This window comes from Maylandia zebra, linkage group LG17 (assembly GCF_041146795.1).
Source record: "Maylandia zebra isolate NMK-2024a linkage group LG17, Mzebra_GT3a, whole genome shotgun sequence".
Classification (NCBI taxonomy): Eukaryota; Metazoa; Chordata; class Actinopteri; order Cichliformes; family Cichlidae; genus Maylandia; species Maylandia zebra.
In genome coordinates, this window is record NC_135183.1 from 16,265,587 (window position 1) to 16,290,451 (window position 24,865).

General features: G+C 40.3%; 1 protein-coding gene across 1 annotated transcript; it reads right to left on the reverse strand.

The window, feature by feature from the left end:
* Positions 1-1,916: 1,916 nt before the first annotated feature.
* LOC101482365 (desmoglein-2.1) lies at positions 1,917-23,550 on the reverse strand. The gene is made up of 14 exons (XM_024799545.2): positions 23,363-23,550; positions 20,287-20,412; positions 19,873-20,031; positions 19,618-19,759; positions 19,068-19,225; positions 16,496-16,630; positions 16,199-16,384; positions 15,255-15,658; positions 15,004-15,146; positions 14,241-14,462; positions 5,162-5,404; positions 4,799-4,929; positions 4,372-4,674; positions 1,917-4,174 (listed from the first exon to the last, which is right to left on the reverse strand). Exons 1-14 carry the CDS (start codon positions 23,405-23,407, stop codon positions 3,116-3,118), a joined length of 3,456 nt encoding a protein of 1,151 aa, XP_024655313.2. The 5' UTR covers positions 23,408-23,550; the 3' UTR covers positions 1,917-3,115.
* Between the last annotated feature and the right edge of the window lie 1,315 nt (positions 23,551-24,865).

The following is a 24,865-nucleotide window of genomic DNA, read 5'->3' on the forward strand; positions in this document are numbered from 1 at the left end:
TAGTAGTCAGTGCTGGTCTTAAATACTGTCTAAAATACAAGTGCGGCTCCATAGAGGAAAAGAGGTCAGGATTCCAAATTTACTCTCAAAAGTTTCCCAAAGCTAGTAAGGTTTGTGAAACTAACAATACAGGCACAAGTATTAAAACTCTACGGGTAGCACATCCATCAAAGAAAAGTTACTTGATGAACCACAAATTTATTTCATTGAACTAATACCATGTGCAGGTAAAAAGCATTGCTTGGTGATTGTTGACATGTTTCAAAAAATAAAATACTTATATTGATGATAAATTTATTTGTATAGCATTTTTCAAATCACTGGGATACAAAGTGCTTCACAGTTTGAATAAAAGCCACACACTGAAGATAAGTATGCAGACACATAACCAGACATAATCAACCATGCGATAAGGTTTCGGAGGCTCGCCTCTATATGTATGTAGATGGATGTTAAAATCACGTGCAATAATTATTTTATCTGTGCTGAGCACTAAAAAAAGTCTAAAAAGTCTGAGAAATCAGACTATAGATAATCATTTCTAGTTCTTAGTTCCTTGTTTAATTTTGTCAGTTCTCCTTCTCATGTTTAGTCTCTCTGTGTCCTCCCTGCATTCCTTTATTTTTGTCAGTTTTGTCTCCTTGTTTGTTTCTGGTCTCTGTCTCTGTATTTGTTTACTTTTGTCTTAGTGTCAAGTCTGAAACAACAAGGGTGTGCGATGTGCTCTTCGCTTTCCACCTACAGCTTCATTGGAATGAAAAGTAAAAGGGTTAAAAAGTGCCCTTCATCAACAAGAGCACGTCCAGCTCCAACTAAGTTATGTGCAGAGTGAGACTCCTTGTCACCAATGGGGTATCAGCAATGGAACACACACACCTGTTTAAAGAGTTTTTGTTTTGTTTTTTGTTTTTACTTAAAGTATTGGTGACTTTTCTAATCATTTTTACACATGATAAACATTGAAATGACTCACCAAACATCACAAACAGCGTGTATCAGTCACTCAAGGCACTCCTTTGCTGAGAGTTTCAACTACCCTTCACTAGTCCTGATTTTATCAAAAATAACTTGTGGCTACAGTAATCGAATTTCACAACCAATTCAGTAACAAATTACTTATGCAGAATCTGTATGGCAGCTAGAGTTATAGCGACTCTGGTACCTGATACATGATAAACCTGATCCTCATTTCCACAGTAAATATTACAATTCCAGCTGTAATCTCCTTTGTGATAACTACTACACAAATGATGGATTTTGATAAAGCACCAAATGGCTTTCTTAACTGGTCACGTCTCTCATGAATGAACAAATTAATCTTAATCCCTGGTGTGAAAGCGCTGGCATTTTTGGAAGCTTAATTTTATCAGTACTCCTATATTTTGCATCCAAATATTATACTATAAAAGTGATAAAAAATGATTGAAAGGATGGAAATGTAATGGAAAATTTGTGATTCAACTCCTCGAACCTCAGCATACTATTGGTTTGTAACGTCCCTGTACAAAGACAGGGGAAAAAACAAACAAACTAGCTGGATTCAAGGTCTTGATGCATTGCATTATCAGTCTGGTGTCTACATGATGTTGAGAGTTTATTCCCTGTGTAGACAAAGATTGCATCTGGGCAATACGTGTAAACGAGCTGTTATTATTGTGTTTATTTATCAGTGCTTGTATGAAGCCTTTTCAATTTATTTTACCAAAAGAAAGCGTAGCATCACTCTATGATATTCTTTGAGTGTTATGAAAAGTGCTATGAACCAGTCAACTTACCAATATTTAAAAAAAAAAAAGATTTTAAATAATTAAATAACAAAAATGAACTCACTATATTCCAAATTTGAGTTCATGGTAGAAAAACGTGGAACTGACACAGGGAGAAAAGTGAACATAAAACACTTGCAGACCTTTAAGTGCTCCATACCAAAGATTTTATTATCTTAAGCATAAATGTTTTTCCCCAATACATGCTTTCCCATTGATATTAGGCCACCACATGAGTGTTCAAATATATGGTAATAAATGGATTGAGTTTTTACAATTTCTAACCATTAAAAATTATACATTCAAAAGGAAATGAATGAAACCCTAATACAACATTCAAACAACTGAAAAATGTCAATGAATTACTGAGTTGAAAGTGTGTGAACATGCAACACAAAACAGGGTCCCCATGTTATCCAACATTTACTTCTAATTGCTTCCTATCTTAGGAATATAAATCTTATGAATTCCCCTGTGCCTCCACATCTAGCAAACAGAGCAAAATCAGCCCACTCAAGACAACAACAAAAGCTACAGGTAAAGCCAAACCAGTTGAAGCTGGTATGAAGGAGAGCAAAATAGGATTTTCCCTATACCACAGCAGGACTACTTTGGAGGCTTTAGTTGCACAGTGTTAGTAAGGCGCCAGCTATCTTTAAGCTGGAAGTAGTCCCATCAGTCACTCTCTCACGTTCAGATAGTCCAATTAACATACACATGCATCATAAAGTTTCCATATTAGAAAGAAAACAAACAAGTTAAAATAATGGTTATAACAAAGTTATATATTTGTAGCCATTAATTCAATTTTATTTATTTAGAGCCAATTCACAACAACCAGTGTCTCAAGGCACTTGATATTGTAAGGTAAAGCCCCTACACTAGAAACACCAGCAGTCATGACCCCTACAGCAAGTGCATTCAACAACAGGAAAAAAAACCCCGTCCCATTTAACAGGAAGAAACTTCTGGGAGAACCAGGCTCAAACTGGGGCAGTCATTTGCTGAGACCAGTTGGCAATGAGGGGAAAGAGAAGAGACCAGAAAAAAGACAGGACACAAGGAAATAGTAGTGGTTTATAAAGTGAAAAGAAAAGTGAAAAGACCTTACTAGTATTTATTGTAATGTGTTGAATACTATATTAAACAATTTGCAATGAACATTTCATTTACTGTCTGTACTATTAAACATTTAAACCATTACAGAGATCTTTTGCATGTTTCCATGTAGCATACAAGAAAATTAAGCAGCACAGCTCCCACCCGTAACCTCATATGCACATAGTGAAGTCATAAGAATAGACCTGGAACATATCTTTGCCAAAAGTTTGCACTTTTGCCTTTCTCAGTTAAGTGAATTTCTCCTGTACTTTGTGGGATACAGGGCCAGCGGATACTGTAACAGTAGAGGACCCAAACTTACTGGTCATAGAGCCAGTGGATTGGCTGTCCTTGTAGAGAATTCTTTCAGAGCCAAAGACCTCAGCCTTCTTTGGCAGACCATTTGCATCTTGAACAAAGTTCTCTCTGACCATTAGGATTTTTTGAGATCCAGGAAGGTCTCCTGGTTGTAGAGGACCTCCCTCAACATAGGAAGCCTGATTCCCCTTCCGCACTTTCATTGACCCTGCAGGGACCTTACCCTCTACAACCTTCATGGTCTGAGAGCCAGACAAGTTTGTAGCTTGGATCAAGTTTGCATGACTCCGCTGGGCACCACTGTTATCCACCAGCACCATGGTGGGCTCCTGGGCTTGTCCACTGGACAAGAGAGTGCTTCCCTGAACAAATACTCCTTGGGCAGGTCCAGATTGCGTGTTGTTAACCAGTATCAGGCCTTGAAGGTTGGTGGTTGGTGCTTCAGCCAGGATCATAGTGTTCTGAACCTGTGGTTGGACTACGTAATGCATTGGCTGCAACACAGGAGTGGTTGTGTAGTAGACAGGCTGCTGTTGCTGTATTAGGACCATCTGGCCTTGATTTGCCAACCCTCTTGTCATTGTATTCATCCCTTCCCTCACTGCAGTTGTACTTTCCTTTGCCATTTCAGAATGCTTGGTTGTCTTCATGACCATACTCTGCTCCACTTTGGGCATGGTTGGCTCCAGTTTGGGTGGAGGGGACAGTTTTTGTACACTCACTGAACTTGAAACTGAGGCTGGAGGATTGTTATAGACATTAGACACAGGAGGTGGCACTTGTTTGTCATCATAAGAAATTTTCTCGCCTCTGCACACCTCCGCGAGAGTCTTGAACTTTGGTCCAAGGTTATCAAGAAACTGAAGATCATTGTCTGACTCCAAAAGGCTACAGCAGCCTACTGAGCCAGCAGAGGACCCTTGGCCCTCATAATCATACACCAACAAACCATCTTTCACGCCAAGGTTATCATTTCCATCAGTGACTTTCTGTTGAAGTAAAAAGGACACCATTATTCAGATAGTATTTTTCATGTCAACTCTTGGTATGTGCAAGGAATTTTTATGAACAACTAAATACGTTTTCAGCCTTAAGGGCTAATCAAAACACGTCCCTATAATTAATTCAAATCTCTGCTTTGCTTTTCATTAGCTACTGAACCTTTCCAACTCATGAGATTTCTTACCTGATCGTAATATTGCCTCAAAAAGTGGTCTGGCAGAGCCATCCCATCATAAAGTCCTACACCTCCCAACGATTCTCTTGTCTCAGTCTCAGAGTAGAAACCACTTGGATCCTGTTGGTTCATGCCCCAAATTTCTTTTCTGTAACTACCTTGGTAGTTAGCCCCGTTCAGCCTATTAATGGATCCAACAGATTGTGCGAAATCAAAACTGCCCAACGCATCCATTGCTACAGGTTTTTGAGCCATGGCTACATTTAAGACATCTCCATCCAGTTGTGTTGGCAAGTTCAGTAGTGGCACGTCCTATAATTGCGCCAAAAATGTACATGTTAGTACAAAGTTAAAAATCACTTTGACACAACTTTCATGTAGGCATCACCACATTAGCCAATATTCTTCAGTGCAGTGAAGAAAATACAATTCTCACCGTGTTCTCTCCCTGACGTTCAGTATGGTAGTTGATGAGATGTGACTTTGTATCAAATGGCATCTCAGTAAAGAGGTCTGGGAAGGTTGCAGCACCTCCACATTTGCAGAAGAGTAGCAACAACGGAATCACTGTAAAACCAAGTTTTAATTAACCTTAAATGTAAGGTATGAGGGTGCAGTAATCCTTCAAGGAAGAAGCTATAATTTATATACACAATAAAGTAACAATAAATGTATCATAGTCTTACATCTGTCAGCAGCAGCTGTTTATTTAAAAAACTTTAAGGTGGTTTCCCTCTTCTCTTAATTATCCAAAACCAAAACCAATACATTATGGCAATTAGGATGAATTAACACTTACACAACAAGAGTAATAGGCCCAGGAGTAACAGCCCAATGCCTGCAGGTCCCAACTTCGCTTGTTTGCTTGGCTGACCCTTGGCGCCTTTTTTTCCACACATGATTCCATCCTCACAGGTGCAAACTTCAACCTTGACTTTCTGTGGATCTTGACACATGTGCCCCTGCTGATCCTTCACCAAAAATTCCACCTCATAGATACCAGGCCAAAGAGACTCCCGAGACCGCAAGATAGCTGCAGTGTCTGTCAGAAAACAGAAAAATATGTGAAACAAAGTGAACATGAATTAGATTATATAATTTCTGTAAAAATTGTGGTGGGATTGTTGCTACTGCCTTAATAAAATTCAATTCAATTTTAATTATCCAACAGTCGCCTCAAGTTGCTTTATATTGTAAGATAGATCCTACAATAATACAACAGAGAAAATGCCAACAATCATATGACCCTCTGAGCAAGCGCTTTGTCATGAGTGGGAAGGAAAAACTCCCTTTTAACAGGAAGAAACCTCCAGCGGAACCAGGCTCAGGGAGCGGTGACCATCTACTGCGACTAATTGGGGTGAGGGTAAGAAGACAGAAAAAAAGACATGCTGTGAAAGAAAGAAAGAGATTAATAACAAGTATGAGTCAATTCAGAGAGGCCTATTAACACATAATGAGTGACAAAGGTGACTGAAGAAGAAATCAAGAAATCAATGCATCATGGGAATTCCCCAGCAGCCTAAGCCTAATGCAGCAAAACTAAGGGAGGATTCAGGGTCACCTGATACAGCCGTAACTATATGCTTTAACAAAAAAGGTACTGTACTTGATCTGGGGTTTGCTGCTTAGTTAGCTAAAACAAATCTCAAAGTAGCCAGCATATTAGGCTACAATTGTACTGTGCCTAATAGCATGTCTAATAAAGTTGGTAGGGGTGTAGCTGATGATGTAGCCAGGTACACAGGTGCACCTTGTATAAGTACATGGTGTGGTACTTATACAGCTGTGGTGGCAGGGAAGGGTTTTTGGAGCTCCAACATGTGAGAGGTGAAGCTGTGGATTCAGGAGAAGTAGTGGAGGAGGACTGGGTGGCAGTCTTTATTTTCATGACTATTTACATTGTAGATTCTCACTGAAGGTATCAAAACTATGAATGAACACATATGGAATCATGTAGTAAACAAAAAAGAGTGAAACAACTCAAAACATGTTTTATATTTTTGATTCTTTAAAATAGCTACCCTTTACTTTGCACACTTTACATTCTCTCAATGAACTTCATGAGGAAGTCACCTGAAACAGTTTCCCAACAGTACTGAAGGTGTGCCCCAGAGAGACACTTGTTGGCCCTTGTGCCTTTTCATTCCAAAACATCTAACTGGGTTCAGGTCAGGTGACTGTGGCCATCTTGTGTGGCACTTCATCAATCTCCTTCTTGGTCAAATAGCTCTCATACAGCCTGGAGGTGTGTTTTGTGTCGTTTTTCTTTTGAAAAATAAATGATGGTCCAACTAACTCCATACTGGTTCAGTGTGTCTGCTTGTTGCTTTTCCTGAGTGGTGGTTTCTTAGCAGCTATTTGACCATAAAGGCCTGATTCATGCAGTCTCCTCTGAATAGTTGATGTAGAGACTGACTCTCTGCTGGAACTCTATGGGGCATTTACCTGGGCTCCAGTCTGAGGTGCTGTTAACTTGCAATTTCTGAGGCTGGTGACTCAGATTAATTTATCCTGAGCAGCAGAGGTGACTCTTGGGCTTCCTTTTCTCATGTGAGACAGTTTTTTTCATAGCGCTTGATGGTTTTTGCCACTGCACTTGGGATACACTGGGATACATTCAAAGTTTTAGCAATTTTCCAGACTGACTAACCTTTACTCCATAAGTAATGATGGATTGTCATTTCTCTTTTCTTAGCTGATTGGTTCTTGCCATAATAGGAATTCTAACAGTTGTCAAATAGGGCTGTCAGCTGTGTACAAACCTGATTTCTGCACAACATAACTGATGGTCCCAACCCCATCAAGAAGAAAAGAAACTCCACAAATAAACCCTGACAAGATACACCTGTGAAGTAAAAACCATTTCAGGTGACAACATCATGAAGCTCACTGAGAGCTGTGTTGTTGTTTTTTAACAATTTTTCCTTTGCTACATAATTCCGTAGTGTGTATTATATAAAAAAATATTCCCGGCTCGCCCCTGCAGGCAGTCTTTATCCTCCTAGCTTGGGTCCTCTACCAGAGGCCTGGGAGCTTGAGGGTTCTGCGCTGTTCCTAGGTCTGCGCTCTTCTGGACAGAGATCTCAGATGTTGTTCCTGGGATCTGCTGGAGCCACTCGCCTAGCTTGGGGGTCGCTGCACTGAGCACTCCAATTACCACTGGGACCACTGTTACCTTCACTCTCCACATCGTCCCGAGCTCTTCCCTGAGCCACTGGCACTTCTCCAGCTTCTTGTGTCTCTTCTTCCTGATGCTCCTGTCAGTTGGTATTTGTTACATCTATCACTACAGCCGTCTTCTTCTGATTGCCCGCCACTACTATGTCTGGTTGTTTAGCCATCACCATTTTGTCCATCTGTATCTGGAAGTCCCACAGGATCTTAGCTCGGTCATTCTCCACCTCCCATTTTGACCTCAGGACTTTCAGGCCATAGTCGGCACAGATGTTCCTGTATACTGTGCTAGTCACTTGGTTATAGTGTTCCATGTATGCCCTGCCTGCTAGCATCTTGCACACGGCTGTTATGTGCTGGACTCAGGGGCACCTTTACACATCCTACACGTCGGGTCTTACCCGGTGTGATGGACCCCAGCCTCTATGGATCTTGCGCTCAGAGCTTGTTCTTCTGCTGCCATGATTAGTGCCTCTATGCTGTCTTTCAGTCCAGTTTTGTCCAGTCACTGGTAGGATTTCTGAATGTCAGCCACTTCCTATATCTGCCAGTGCTACATACTGTACAGGGGCCTGTCCTTCCATGATGGTTAGTCCTCCTTCTTGGGTTTGTGCTGCCTGAGGTATTCACTGATCACGTGGTTGATCATGACCATCTTCCTGATGTACTGGTGGACATATGTTGTCTCAATATGGAATGTTGTACTGACACTCACTAGTCCCCAGGTTCCTTTCTTCCGCATAGCACACAGTCTCAGGGTGCTGGACTTGTGGTGAAACCCTCCGTGCATGGTCAGGAACTGCCTGCTCTTGACGTCAGTGACTTCTATCTCCTCCTGTGGCCAGCTTATTGTCCCAGCAAGGTACTTGATTACAGGCAGGGCGAAGATGTTGATAGCCCGGATCTTGTTCTCAAGGTTCAAGGTTCAAGGTTCTTTTGTCCATGAAACCATAAAGCTGCACTTTCTTTTTGCCTTATAGTCTCATTTGTCATAACTTCTCCGTTTTGTGGTAAGCTTTTCTTTGGCTGTCACTTCTTCACCCCGACCTGTCTTATTTGGCTCAGCAGAACTAAAATATATATACTGCTACTTTTACACACGGACTCACATAAGCTCAGCGATTCTCTGCGCGATCAACCTCTCACATGTTTAAGCTTGCTGCGGGAGATTTCACTTGTCATGTTTGCATAGTAAGCTAACGATTAATAAGACGATGTCAGAGGAATTGGTGCACAAATTATCATCACTCACAGATCAGTGCTGTCATTGCAAAGTGAAAGCAAAAAAAACAAGCGCAAATTCAAACGCGATTTCAATATGTCACATATTGACAGTGGCTCACCGATGCCAATGACATAATTACCCAACTACATTTCTGAAAGAATGCAAAAGCATTGACATATATTTTTCCTATAATAGCCCGACGGGCAGGGAAGAGATAGATTTTGGTAGCCCGACTGGAAAGATCGCTAGCTCCGGGACGTCGGGCTAGCGATATTGCAAGCCCTGTATCTGATTGAGGAATCACTCATCTTTGGAAAAGAGAGTTTATTACAGAGAAATGGCTCTTTCCAAAATAAAAGCTATACTATCCGCTTCTTCTGGGCTATATTCTCAGCAGCATAAGGAGAATCATGTGCTAACAGCTGTCTAAATGACTCGGCTAAAGTTAGTAGCATGCTTGCTTTTTTTTGTCTGCTTCCACTTGTCTTTGCACTAGGATGATGTCGGCATAAATGTGCAGTCATATTCGTCGTGTTCCCACTAGTGCTTTCAGGTTAATCTCGTTGAAATGACCTTAACGCCACAACACGGCAAATCTCCGTTAACGAGCTACCGCCGATCGCTCCGTGCATGGGGCTAGACGGCCAACACGTTAACGAGCTAACTGCGCTAGCACACTAGTTCACACCAATGTAATTGAGCATTGCATGGCACATCCAACATACTGTTTTACTTTAGTCCATGACTCGCTTACCTTCAGGGTCATACGTCACATGAAAACCAAAATAATTCCAAACGCCAGATCTGAATGAGGGTGGGGGAGGTGCCCTGCGCTCTTCCTTCTGACTATGCTGTCTGTGTTGAGCGCTCAGTGGATCTGCGCTCCACAGTGCAGCCTAGGCGGAGTAGTCGAACACAGATTCACTGAGCGCTCAACACAGACAGCATCGTCAGAAGGAAAATTGATAAAATAAATTACAAATGTTGTATTGTTCGATACATATGCGTACCGAACCGAAAGCACTGTAATGAACGGTTCAATATCGATACGAATATCGTTGCACCCCTGATATATATATATATATATATATATATATATATATATATATATATATAGCACAAGATCCATAGAGGCTGGGGTCTATCACACCAGGCAAGACCCCAGGTGCAGGCTGTGTAAAGATGCCCCAGAGACAATCCAGCACATAACAGCAGGGTGCAAGATGCTAGCAGGCAAGGCATACATGGAACGCCATAACCAAGTGGCCGGCATAGTGTACAGGAACATCTGTGCTGAGTACAACCTGGAAGTCCCGAGGTCAAAATGGGAGATGCCCCCAAGGGTGGTGGAGAATGACCGAGCTAAGATCCTGTGGGACTTCCAGATACAGACGGACAAAATGGTGGTGGCTAACCAACCGGACATAGTGGTGGTAGACAAACAGAAGAAGACGGCCGTAGTGATCGATGTAGCGGTTCCGAATGACAGCAATATCAGGAAGAAGGAACACGAGAAGCTGGAGAAATACCAAGGGCTCAGAGAAGAGCTCGAGAGGATGTGGAGGGTGAAGGTAACGGTGGTCCCGGTGGTAATCGGAGCACTAGGTGCGGTGACTCCCAAGCTAGGCGAGTGGCTCCAGCAGATCCCGGGAACAACATCGGAGATCTCTGTCCAGAAGAGCGCAGTCCTCGGAACAGCTAAGATACTGCGCAGGACCCTCAAGCTCCCAGGCCTCTGGTAGAGGACCCGAGCTTGAAGGATAAACCGCCCACAGGGGCGTGCTGGGTGTTTTTATACACACACATATACATATATATATATATATATATATATATATATATATATATATATATATATATATATATATACATATATATATATACACACACATATATATATATATACACACATATATATATATATATATATATATATATATATATATCTATATATACACACATTGGGTGAATGTGCAGTAGTAGCAGGTGAATTCTGTACATTAATATGAATAGACATCTGACTATTTTACAGGATAGACAATATAAACATATTTAAAATTAAAGGAATTGAAATGTACATTGTGCCTTGGTTTAGTGTCTGGAAGAGTCCTGTCTCAGTCAATTATAGATGATGTGAGAGGGCGGGTGTGTGTGTTTAGGGCATGGATGGCTTGGGGATAGAAGCTCCTCTTGAGTCTCTCTGTCCTTGCCCGGAAGATGCGGAACCTTCTACCAGATTGCAGAAGTTGGAACAGTTTGTTGCCAGGATGGGACGGGTCCTTCAGTATCTGCGCTGCTCTAGTCCGGCATCTCCTGGTGTAGGTGTCCTGAAGCGGGGGGAGAGCAATCCTGCAGCAGCGTTCTGCTGTACGGATCACTCTCTGGAGAGCTTTTTGGTCCTTCACACAGCTGTTCCCAAACCACGATGTCATGTTCTGTGTGAGGATGCTCTCCACAGCGCCTGTATAGAAAATCCTGAGAGACCCTGAACTTCCTCAGTTGTCGTAGGTGATACAGGCGCTGCCTAGCCTTTTTGGTCTGGACCTGAATGTGGGCAGCCCATGTCAGGTCTGAGGAGATGTGGACACCAAGATACTTGAAGGACTGCACCCTCTCCACTGGAGCTCCATTGATGATAATGGGCTTGTAGTCCACCACCAGCTCCTTGGTCTTGCTGACGTTCAGCTGGAGGTGGTTGTCCTGGCACCACGATGCCAGATTCTTCACTTCACCCATGTAGGCCGCCTCATCGTTGTTGGAGATGGCACCCAACACCATTGTGTCGTCAGCAAACTTCACAATGGTGTTGGAGCCATGGGTGGCCACACAGTCTGAAGTGTGGAGGGAGTAGAGCAGTGGCGAGAGGACACATCCCTGAGGTGCTCCTGTGTTGATGGTGATGCTGTTGGAGAAGCACCTGCCCACCCTCACCACCTGAGTTCTGCCAGTGAGGAAGTCCAACACCCATGCACACAGACGGCTGTTAAGTCCCAGATCCCTGAGCTTTGTGAACAGTCTGCAGGGCACTATTGTGTTAAACGCTGAACTGTAATCAACAAACAGCATTCGCACATACTTACCCTGTTTCTTGTCCACGTGGCTGAGAGTGGTGTGTAGGACGTGGGCGATGGCATCCTCTGTGGATCTGTTGGATCTGTAGGCGAACTGCAGCGGATCTGTGGTGTCTGGGATGGAGGAGGAGATGATGTTCTTCAGCAGCCTCTCAAACACCTTCATTACTACCGAGGTCAGTGCAACTGGCCAGTAATCGTTCAGGGATGAGGGTTTGCTGTTCTTGGGCACAGGGATGATGGTGGATCTTTTGAAGCAGTTCTTACTGTTCAGTTGACTCCTCAGGACTTGCCTGACCCTCTGCAGGTACTTGGTGGTTGCAGCTTTCTTAGTGGCCTCTTCATGGTTCCCATTTGCATGTGAGATTTGAAGGTGCTTGTAGCTGTCCTTAATGTCTGCAATGTTGCCTTCTGGTAGTTTGATCCCCTCAATTCTGACTACCTTCCCTCTCCTTGTTATCATCCAACTATATTTCTCCAGTCCGAACGACATTCCAATGTTGTTGACAGAAGATGTGGTTGTTTTGTTTGATTTGTAGTACCAAGTGTGAAATAAATAAAAATGAAATGAAATGAAATGAAATGAAATGTCGCTGTTGTACATCCTGGTGATGTCTCATTCGCTCTTGGTGAACAGCTACATCTATGTAAATGAGGTCGCTGACAATTGCTTCATTCTGTAGTCCCCAAAAATTAGTTGGGGCAAACATTTTCAGGAGGTAAGTGGGAAGATTTCTCCAAGTGGTGAAGACGGCTGCACAAAGGGCATCTACTGTCTGGAACTGTTGTCCATTTTTAAAAAAATTCCTTTGCCATCCATCCCCCCAAATTTGTAATTGGATTTAGATCAGGGGAACATGCAGGATGGTCCAAAAGAGTGATGTTATTCTCCTTGAAGAAGTCCCTTGTCCTGCGGGCATTGCGTACTGCAGCATTGTCCTGTTGAAAAACATAGTCGTTAACACACAGACGAGGGCTCTCAATCATGAGTGATGGTCTCTGCAACATCTGGACATAGCCAGCAGCCGTTTGACGCCCCTGCACCTCCTGAAGCGCCATTGTTCCACCAAAGGAAAAAGCACCCGAGACCATTATGACGTCCCCTCCACTGTGGCGCGTAGAGAACATCTCAGGTGGCATCTGCTTGTCATGCCAGTAACGTTGGGGTCTTCCACTTGACTTTTTTGTTCCACAATCCTTAGGATCATTTAAGAAATTCCAAATGACTGTCTTATTGTGCCCCACCTCAGCAGTGATGGTGTGCTGCAAGAGACCATACTTGTGCAGTTCAACAACCCAACCACGTTCAAATTGGGAAAAGTTTTTTTTGCCTTTGACGTCAGAAGGTCATGACAGTGTGACCACCTGACAGAAAAAGACAATGAATCCACATTTCTGCACAGATTTGGCCTTTTAAAGGTATGTGGTCCTAAACGTTTGATCAGCTGTAAAACAGCCTATTTCAGTTTAAGTGTTGTTTTCAATAAATTACATGCTCAAAAAAATGTTTTGTCTCACTCCCATTTCTTCTTGTAGCATGTTGAAAGCTCTACATTTTACCTTGTTAAGATCCAACCATGCAAAATATGATTTTTTTGCCATTTTTCAAGTGGTCTTAAACTTTCGATCTGGACTGTGTATATATGTATATACATATACAGAAGTAAAAAGGAATCATGCAAATTGAAGTGAAATATAGTGAACTAATGTGATAACTGTAATAAAGTAGCTTTTGCTAGAAAGTGGTCAAAACTTTTATGTGAGAGGTCACAGGGAGAAGGTGAGACGATGCTTGGATGTCACATCAAGTGACTGGATGCAAATATTGGCCATGTGAAGATGGAAAGGTGGAGGGAAGAGGATGTATAAAACTCTTTGCAGGTAACCATTAGCCGTTATTTCTTTGTAGTTTTGTCATAGCGAGCAGAAGATCCTCTATAGCCAGAGCGTCTTCTCTTTCTTCCACTAAAACTTCAATAAAACCAATAGATATACAGCAACAATTTAGATTTGATTATTTAAGATTTTTACTTTTTTCTAAAATTTAAATTGATTTAATTATGTGATTATTATTAACTGATTGAGCCATTTGCTTTTCCCTTGCTAAATCACTTAAATAAAGCACCGTATCTGCAATTAAAGTTCATTTTGTTTATTTCAATTTTTTTTTTGAAAACAGTTCGTCAGATAGGTTTGTTGTGGTACTGTTTTGAACGTGACCAATCACATTTGAGCCATCGTTTCCTTGGAGTCTATTTCTTAACTGTAAAAAGTCCGATAAATTTGGACAAGAAGAAGTTAACACAGAGAAGAGAGCAAGTACACACTCATCTTCTTTGGCCAGTCGGTGGTTCAGTCTCTGAATGTACCACACTCATGATATTGTGGTGATGTTTTCTACTCACCATTAAGATGCTCCACTTGCCATTTTCCCTTAGTGCCTTCTGGGAGGATCTCAAACACAAAAGGAGGTCCATTGGGAAATGCATCCTCATCATTAGCGTTCACTATAACAGCATCCACTGTTGTGCACATAGTCTCCATGTTACTTGTCAAGATGGGGCAGTGGTCATTAAAATCCTCCACTTGGATGGCTATGGTGCCAGTGGCTGTTTTATCAGGTGTGTCTGGTAAATTAAAAAAAAAGAAATAAATAAAAAGCAAGAATTTAACATTTTTCCTTTGATTATGTCCATTTTGTCAGAGATAAGTTCAAGAACTATTTGCTTTACTATTACTATGTTTGGACAAAAAGTAAAACTAATATTGATTTTGTTTATTTACATGAATCTTACTGCTGAATAGCCATTTTGTTTTTATTCATGACAAGTCGGCATTATACAGACCGTACAGATGTATTTAGCCAGCAATGTGATGCACTTGTAGTTATGTTGCATTAGGTTTTTAATCATGCATCAATACCCTGACAGTAAATAATAATTTTTTCGTCTACAAAATATCAGGCAATTTGTTTACAATATTATGTTTAGTAAAAACTATCACCGGTTGTGTTACATTTATGTTTTTTAATTTCACAGTAAAGGAAGTTGGCTTGACTAATAAGTGAGAAATTCCCAGGGGTTGCAATTCCAAAGCTACTTTTCAAGGGTACTCCCCTTACGTAAATAATTTTTGAAGTGTCGGCATTTATACAGTAAAGCAGCATACCTTCTGAAACGCAGAGTATCTTGGCAAAATATGTCCCATTGACCAAGTGTGGAGATTCCCTGTCAGGCATCTTGTTCAGTTTGATCTCAGCTGTGACTGGGTCAATAGTTAGCCAGTTGTTAGGGTCGAATCCCTTAATATACCTACAGCAGAAATAAGCTATATTGTTATTACGGTGAATGAAAGGTGAAATTGACACTGTAGTTTAGTTTTAGTGGCTTTAATGTGCACTTATTTGTATATGCACTGACCTGACATTTTGAGCGGGTTTCCTAGTGTCTCCATCTATTGCAGGGTAGCTGGCAATAACATCTTTAATGTTGAAGGAGGTGCTTCCCTCTGAGACATGAATGGCTTTAACTTTGGGATCAAACTTTGCCCCTTCAGGCTGGTTCTTCACATTGATTTTGATAGGATAGGTTTTAAAGGGTGTCCCACCAGAAATCCCAGCAGCTCCAGTTGCACCCCCTGCTCCTCCACCACCCCCTCCTCCTCCCCCTGCTCCTCCTCCTCCTCCCCCTGCTCCTCCTCCCCCTGCTCCTCCCCCCCCTCCTCCAATAGTTATTCCAGCACTTGTCCCAGATCCATATGGCTGAGCCTTGTTCCTCACAGATAGTCCAAGTTCAATGTCTTTTACATCTTCATAGTCCACAGCCTACACAGATGACAGACAGAAACAAAGATTATCTGTTACAATTCATCATAATAATGACAGATGTTTGCATTTATTAATGGTCTTCCTGAGTTAAATGAAAACAATTAATCATTAATAATTCACAAACTTACTGCCAATTAGTACATGAGGTTAAAGAAAATGTCAAAGATATACAGAAATTCTATTCATAATTATATGGACAAAATTTTAGGCAGACCCAAGAACAGTCAGATAAGAGATGATGATCTCATGGGCATGCACTACTTAACTAACCGAAAAAATTTAACTATTTCACAATATAAAACATGTATTTGTTTTTCTGGACAGTACAGTTTGCCGGACAATTTGATCAAACGGACACTGGACTATTCCACCAGATTTGGTGTTTAAAATGCATATGCTCTGAGATATCAAGATTTCTATTTGCATTGTTTTTATGCTGTATTAAAGACTAGGATTAATAATAATAATAATAATAATAATAATAATAATAATAATAATAACAACAACAACAAGAAGTTTCATTTCAAACTGCAGTACCTTATCAAGCATTAGGATTCCCTCGTTGGTGTTGGGATCTGTTTTAATGCTAAAATACCCAGCCTCGTTGCCCTTGACAATATCAAATACAGCTTCCCAGTTGTCAGTGCCTTGCAGGTCCAGGTCCTGTGCTTTGATCCTCATCACCTCCACACCTTCTGTGTTCTCCTCAATGCTACCTTCATACTATAGGTGGAGAATATAAAAAAAAATCATAGGGGTTATTTCAGCAATATGTTGCATATATTTGTAAATAACTACACAGTTGATTTAAAAGAGAGCAAGAAAGAAAACTACCTGCTCTTTTTCCAGAGTTGGTAGGTTGTCATTCACATCACCAACAGCTATAGTAACAGTGGCAGTTCCAGTGTTCCCCTCTGGTTTACCATTTAGGTCCTGACCTTTTACTGTCAGGATATACTGATCACATTTCTGAAATCACAGACCAATAAGTTACTAATTTCTTAGAGAGACTGCATCACACTTTACTGTAGCAATATTTCTGGTTAGCTATCCATTAGGTAGGTAGGCAAAATAGCTAACCAGGAACACTTTCAGTGATCAAAGGGAAAAAAACAAAAACTGTCCACTGATATAAATTTGGTGACTAGTATAGTCCATGAATTTGCCTTTGCCTCATGTTCTCCAGTGCAGGATTAGAGAAGGATCATAGGAGCTCGTACTAAAAAGACTGTTTCTCTAACTCCAAGTCTCTTTGTTCTGGTCACAAAGACCAGAACAAAGTTTCATGACTTTTCCCCCCAGCTTCCACACAGATTGAAGTTTCATTAGTCACTTTGTTCTAAAACTTCCCATTTACAAGTATAAGTCAGTTTAAGTTATTGGTGTTTGTTCTGTTTCCCCTATTGTATGTAAATATTATGGCCAAACCACTATAAAGGTAACCCTGCAGCGTCTTTGTGGTTAGGTCAGTTTGTGCTACGTCCACACTAGCCCGGATTGATTTAAAAATGGCATTTTTGTCTGAAAACGCTCCACATCCACACTAGCGTTTTCAGTCGTATTCACAGAGTTGTGCGTCCACATTGAAACGGCTGAAAGCGCTTATGTTCCAGTATTGCGCATGCGTGAAAAGCAAGAAGATTCGGCCTGCCTCATTTCTGTCTGCCGTTTATTTACTTTCCATCTCTTTGAAACGTCACGGCAAAATGTCGAGGAAAAGCACAGAGTTTTTTTAAATGGACTAACAATGAGGTGGAGTTGTTGCTGCGAGTAACACAAAAGTACAAAGTTGCAAAAGTGAGTGAGAATTAAAGAATTTGAAGAAAAGCTATCTGGAGCATGTACATACTGAGAGCGTTTTGAGTTTTGAGAGCGTTTTGAAAACGCCATCTCAGTGTGGACGGGAGGCCAAAATGTAGAGAAAACGATGCGTTTTCAAACGAAAATGCATTAGTGTGGACGTAGCTTGTGAGTTAAGGTGGATATACTTTGTTTGGTTAGATACGGTTTTTTCCAGTAGAATTTATATTTAGTAGACATCTTTGAAGGGCCCATAAATTATATTTTGAACTTTGTCCTTTTGAACTTTTTTTTAGGGTAAAATAAAAATAACACACACACAGAGACACACACTTTGAAATCCAGAGTTTTCATTAACCTTCCTGCCTTCTTGGGACCTTTTTGTGCCACTGCTATGTGTTAAATGGCTGCCATTTCCACTGTGTTCAGTGGAATATAACCAAACTTGCCACAGGATAGTTTTTACCTGTCAATGTTAATATTCCAGTGTGAATTCCTTAAATCAGCCTAAAATGGCTGAGCAGCAGAAATCCCCACACCCATCACCCTGGGGACCATTTTCTGCCCATTGACTTCCATTATAAACGCTATTTTTCAACCCCAAATTATCATCATATGATTTTATTTTTTCTTCTTTTCTTGGATGTCAATGAAGACTCAGGGCCTTGAAGTTTTAATTTTTAAATTGCAAAAAAAATGCAAAAAAAATAATGGCAGGTCAAAATGTATGTTGGTGCCAATCTTTGGTCCATCTAAAGGCCTACTTATAATGACAATCACATATTACTTCAACTGGTTTTTTGTGGAAATATTTAGTTTCGTTTTTTGGTTTTTGGGGCTTATAACACAGGGCGCTCATGTAATAACACTGGGATTTGAAGGGTTAAAACAACGAAAATATAATTAAAACTTTACATGAATATTTCAGGGAGAAGTAGTTTTACAAGGTTGGCTAATTTAAAGTGGAATAAAATATGGATATATGGTCTTTTTATGGCGTGGCTGAGAATGGTCCCTAGGGTGATGGGTGTGAGTTTTTTAAAGGATGGCAGGAGGGTTAAGCACCAAATATATTACATATCATGTTTTAACTGTTTAAAACGTTTAATGTTTGCAAACTTTCTCATATTTTCTCCGTACTCACGGTCAGGTGTTCTGTAAAAATGCTGTTCTAAGCAGTTTACTGAATATATAGATAACCAAGTTGTTTGTTGAGATTAGGGAAAGCCATATGTATAAAAACAGAATTCCAGAGTGTGGAATTTAACAACAACAACAAAAAACAAATTACCTGAGCTGCAATAAAATGGTTAATAACCAAGATGATAATTATTTTTGGCAAATAATAGAAATATCAGTTGATTAACATCACTGCTCATTACTCTAATAAACATTATGTATTTACTGAACTTTACCGTCTGAAAAAATGTCTTAAACTAGATTTTCATTGGACTTTAAAATTCAGATGCTAGAATAATTACTCTAACATCTGATTGTATTATTAATAATCATATTATGATTATGATTATTATTATCATTAAATATCAAAATTCAAATAAAAAATTAACTACATAGCTCTGAAACTGGTGTGGGGTTTAGTTCATACCTCTCTGTCTAATTTGTTTTTGATGAAGATGGACCCGTCACTGTTCATGTAAAACATGTCATGAGGTGGTGTCTGGTCTATGATGGTATGAAAAACCTGGGAATTGGGATTGTCTGGTTCATCGGCATCCGTTGCCGCGACTTTCATAACAAAAGTCCCTGTAAGCATATCAAGGAATGACATTTTAATTTCTCAAAAAACAAAAACAAACAAACAAAACCTCTCTGTGGCATCTTCAAAAGTTGAGATTACGACGACCTGGATGATGGAGAATCTACACAGACAACATCAAGAGTTCTAGTATCGCCTAATACCTTCAACACAACCCATCTCACAGCTGATGTACATTAAAAAAAAACACCCTGTTCCATAATACATTGTTTAGTTTGAGTATAACATTACATTTAAGTAAGTTCAACCTGTAAGCAATGTAACAAAAACAAAAACTTTGTTTTCATTTATTAATTGAATATTAGTCATATGGGAATATGGAGTCATCACATGCCGGATAGTGATTAGTGAGGAATTTTCATAAAAACGAAGCACTAACCTCTCGGTGTAAGCTCATCCACACGCCCAGTATAGACGTCTTCAAACACTGGTGCATTGTCATTCTGATCAGTAACCTTGAATCGTACGTCGATGTTTTCCTCTGCCAGAGTGCCATCATTGTACCTAGCAACACCAGAAAGCTAAAATTGGAAACCTCGTTAGGTTTAATTAAGACGTTACAAATATTTATGTAAACTGTTGATACGGAATGCACTGAAGTCATGATGGAAAATAACCGTTTTGTCTCACTCACATTGTACATACTGATGAACTCTCTGTCAAGTAATTGGGTCACACGAATAAATCCAGTTCTTTCGTGAACTACAAACACATGGAAGGGATCTTGGTTTGCGCCACGGCCATTCAGGAAGTATTTGAGATTTCCTTTACCATCATCTAAATCTGAATGAATCTGAAAATGAGATGAAAAGCTAAGCATAGCATAATTCACAAATATGTCATAATCATAGGACAATAACAACAACAAAGACAACACAGATTCCTTATAGATTCCTCATATCTTAGTATGTTAATGCTAAAAACCTTAATATATTGTATATCATGATTTTCTAACCCTAATAAAAATTATTTTAATCAATTTAATTAAAATAAAAAATTAAAAGATCATCAAAATAAAAAGGAATAAAAAACTAAATCAATGACTCACCCTGGCAACAGAAGTCTTTTGTGTGTGGTCCACATTTTCCTCCAATTTCAGTGGTGGGGGAAGCCAGGCTCTTTTTCTTCTTATTAGACTGTCTCCAGATTTGGCTTTCGTCACAACAGCCTGGACCTGAAATACAACACATACGCTTAAACATGTTTGGAGAAATCACCAGCCATTTAAAGAAAACAAGAACACCCATTTTTAATCCTTGTCAAGCATTTCTTGGAATTACTGTCTGTAATTTAAAACCTAGAGAGATGCTTAAAGATCAGGTTTTTGTTATATATCAGTTTGAAAAACCTTAAAAGCAACAGTCTGCAATTGTTTGTCAATCTTCTTGTCTTTAGCAGGTAAAATATGACTTGGCGAATAATTCACTCACAGCAGGAAAGTTTCAGGTCTTTACTTTCAAAAATTCTTGCTCTGGCTGAGTTGTCACACATACATGCTCGCCGCACACACACACACACACACACACACACACACACACACACACACACACACACACACACACACACATGTAAATATGTGTGTGTATGCATGCATGTGTGGCGTCTCAGCCAGCCAACAAACTCTGCAGGCTACATTGTGAACTAATCATAAATCAAGATGCTATTAAACTGTGCATGTAAAAACACACACCTTGCAGGGGCTATAAAGCTGCTAGCTTTCCCACACACAAAAGCTGACACATCTCTTGCCACTACTGGAAAGGTTCAGTTGAAGCATGTAAGGTAATAATGAGAAGAAAAGTAAGGAGTGGTTGTATACTTTTACTGCCATCAAATAACTCATTCAGAGCACTTAAAAACAACTCTCTATTCACTTGAAGAAATCTCTCTGAGGTCAGAACCTTATTTCCCACACTTTTATAACTATGAAACCAAATGTATTTATTATAGTGACCTAATGGTTTTTCAGAATGTAAAGTGAAGAATCAACAGTTATAGATAATAATAACATTCAGTTATGAACAACAGAATTTTTCCTGAGAGTTTTTTACTTTTGAGTTTGCGGTCTGAATGCCAATAGCTATTCCATCCGAATCACATCTTGATTCAAGCAACACCAAACAACTTTAGTTCGGTAAAAAGGTAAAATAGTACAAAGGGGGAAAAAAGCTCAGGCGTGTCCAAGCTGGCCTAGTTAATGCAGAGGCTGAACTAGAGTGTAAGCCAGTGTTGTGCCAAAAAGCGACTGAAAAAAAGTGATTTCAGAGTTTTCTGTGTGTGTTTTGTAGTCTACAATGCTTACTTATACTGTTAAACAGACCTTAGTGAACAGGATTTATGAATGGGTTAGATTCAGGGGTCTCAAACTTAGTGAGCTGTAGGCCACTGCTTGCGCAGTCTTCTTATTGGAGGGCTGCTTACGTGTTCAAATAGTAAGAAAAAACCCCAAGAATACACCCACAAATATGTCTAAAAATGCAGTGGTTTGTTTTTTTAAACTTTAAATATTGTATAACAAGAGAAAACTGCAAACATGAGTGCAAATCTTTTTTTCCCCTCACTCTTAACTGAAGCCTTTCAGTGAATTACCAAATACACAAACTGATACTCTCTTTCTGCCTAGACACGGTCCAGCACTTCTGCTATGATTTTGTTCGTATTTAACAAAATACAAATGCAGACATAAGAGTACACATTAGGTTTTGACTGTTAGTGAGAATTGTTTTCTTTACAAATAACTGTCACTGAACTAACACACCCGGTCCTTCAAGATGTTTGTACTCTCTGCTCATATTGCCTTCATATAAAATATATACTTTTTGCTTTTTACAGAACTTATTTTAACATTGCACTCAGCAACAAACAAATCCTCCCAAAGAAAAAACACCTAAAGGGCCAAATCGCATTATATTTTTTCACAGCAATATACAGTAGGGGTGACACAGTCGTAAGTGGTCCCTGGGCCGCGAGTTTGAGACCCCTGGGTTAGATATAAAATAGAAGAACTATTCCTTTTTGAAGTATCTTTATGACTGCATCATTTTAACCATATTATAATCAATCCAGTCCTCCTTGGTAACCTATCACATCACAGTTCTGCTCTATTTGTTACAACTTCTGCTAGCCAGCTCTCTCCCGAAAAATACATTTTTAATGTCAATGGCACTTTTTGCCGGGATAAATAACAGGATAAGTAACAGTCACTTTCCAAAAATTGATTAGAGCTTCTGATAGGGATGCTCCCTCTACCTCAAAATTACTTGATATATTTTAGGAGAGATGTGTTTGATCTATTTTTTGACAGATTATAGATCAAGCAAGTCATTTATAACAGTTTAAATGTGAGCAATCATTTTATGGCAAACACCGGGGTCTTGCCAGTGAAGCTGCCCCGACACAATCTGTTTCCCCTTCTGGAGCGCGCCCTGGGCAAGGACAGCGGATCCAGTCGACTCCGCCTCAATTCCAACCAACAGTCGTGGCTGATATTTTACTTTAGTAAAAAAAGTTAAAGACGAATGTCATTACATTGCCGTTCATTTGTTTGGGTCACGACAGAAAATTATACATTTATTGTTGTCACGTTGTGCCGGAGGGGATTATTTCAGCAAACTGAGGACGTTTTGCCTGATAAGCGCATAATCACGTCTGCGGGAAGTCGACTTTTCTAAACTAACGCTCAATATACCAGATTCTCAAACCACATTTGTCAATGATTTGGACAGGGGGAGGAAATTGCGGCAGGTTCAGCTTGATATTATTTATAACACATATTTGATTTTATTTATTACAAATTATCTCCGGGATAACTACCTTGACACGGCATCACGTTTTAGCAGACGATCGCTTTTTAGCACCGGTTTTGCTTCATATTGCCTGCTGAAATCACGATGATGCTAATTTTACTATTCATAATTGTGATTAGATTTAAAAATGCTTGACTATAATTTGTTGTCTTTAATCTATTATACATTTTGATTGATTTATGTTTTAAAAAGATGAAAAACCTAAATAATAAAAGCAACAAAAGAATCACATTATGAATTAAGCTTGTTTCATAGAAAAAAAACTACTTTCCATATGAAAGTCTTTTCTAATCGACACAAAAGTCTTTCTGGACTCACCACAAAAAGTAGCAACACAAACACGGGCCAACAAATCCGAATCATGACTGAAGAAACGTCTCAGGGGAGTCTCCCAGCGGCATGGAGAGTTTCTTACTGTCTGGATAAAAGCTGTCAAACGACTATCAATTTCACTGGCATCTACTTAAGACTTGGAAAAGAAAAACATCACGCCAACGCCAACAACTTTTACTGCGATACAAAAGACACGTGGGCGTTACACACACTCAACAAAGGCAACACCCTGGCTGTTTCGTGCAGGTGTGGCATTCACTGAGCGCATGCGTGTAACCTGCCAAGTGCAAAGTAAGCCACACCCAATTGTTCTTATAAGCTCATAAACATAAAAAACGCATAGTAACACAGGATACCTTACAATTTTAAAGATAATTTAAACATGTGAAATTATTTACTCCTGCACTAACCTCACCAGGCGGATGGATAACACTTCCCTTCCTTTTCTTGTTTGTTTTTGTGTTTTTTGTTGGCTCCCCTCCCGGCCCCTGTTTCCTCCTTTATGTGTGTGCGTGCGTGCGTGCGTTCATTCATGCGTGCCAGTTTATGGGCATCATCAGGCCAAAAGGTATTTCCCACGCTGAAGCCAGCCACACCCGTCTTCCATCAACACTCACCAGCTGCCACTGAGTACCCTCGTTAGTGGCAACTATTTAATTGTGTGGCCGACCTTCTGTTGATGCTGGATTGTTGAGTGGAAATTATCTTTACGTGTTGTGACTGAGTACACTAAACTAACCTCTACAGTACATCTTGTGTTGTTAGGAACCTAGAGAGGAGTGTGTCATGGTGGGAGTGGAGCGTTTGTAATTATCCAAGGTTGGAGCCATGTCTTTGAAAGTGTTTCACTATTGTTCACATTCTCACTGTAAATAAATGTATTGTCTTGGATCAGAAATTCCTGCATTTGGGCCCCGTTCTTGCCAACTGCATCTCCATGAGAAAATGTTTAGAGTTTTAAGGTGTGTTTCAGACCCAGTGCTCCAATGTTGGAATTTGTTCACCTCCACCATCAACGCTACATGTTGCTGCCTCCTGTCCTCTTCCTCCCTCTCCTCCCCCTGTTCCGTGGTAGCAGCACCTGCAGACACCAGATAAGTTTTCGGTAGAGTTGGAGAAAAGTGGGGGATTTCTCACCCAACGTGCGCTTGTTTTTAGGCAGCAGAATCGCACCTTTTCCTCAGACAGTGCCAAGGTTTCATTCATGGTGGAGCTGCTGATGGGACAAGCGCTAAAATGGGCTCAGGTGGTACTCAAAACTGACGGGGAGGAGCAGGCGATGCAGCTCGGACCAGCTACGCTATCCCATTCCAACCGGGGGAGAAGACTGCTGGCGGGTGAGTGTTTCTGTTGTGGGAAAAGAGGACACTAAATTGATACTTGCCCGTCGCAGCCAAAAGAGTCTGCCTGTCAGTAACTGTGGGGATACTAGGGTTCACCACTCAAGATGTTTCCCTGCCTGGTCTTACCTGCCAAGAAAAATTACTG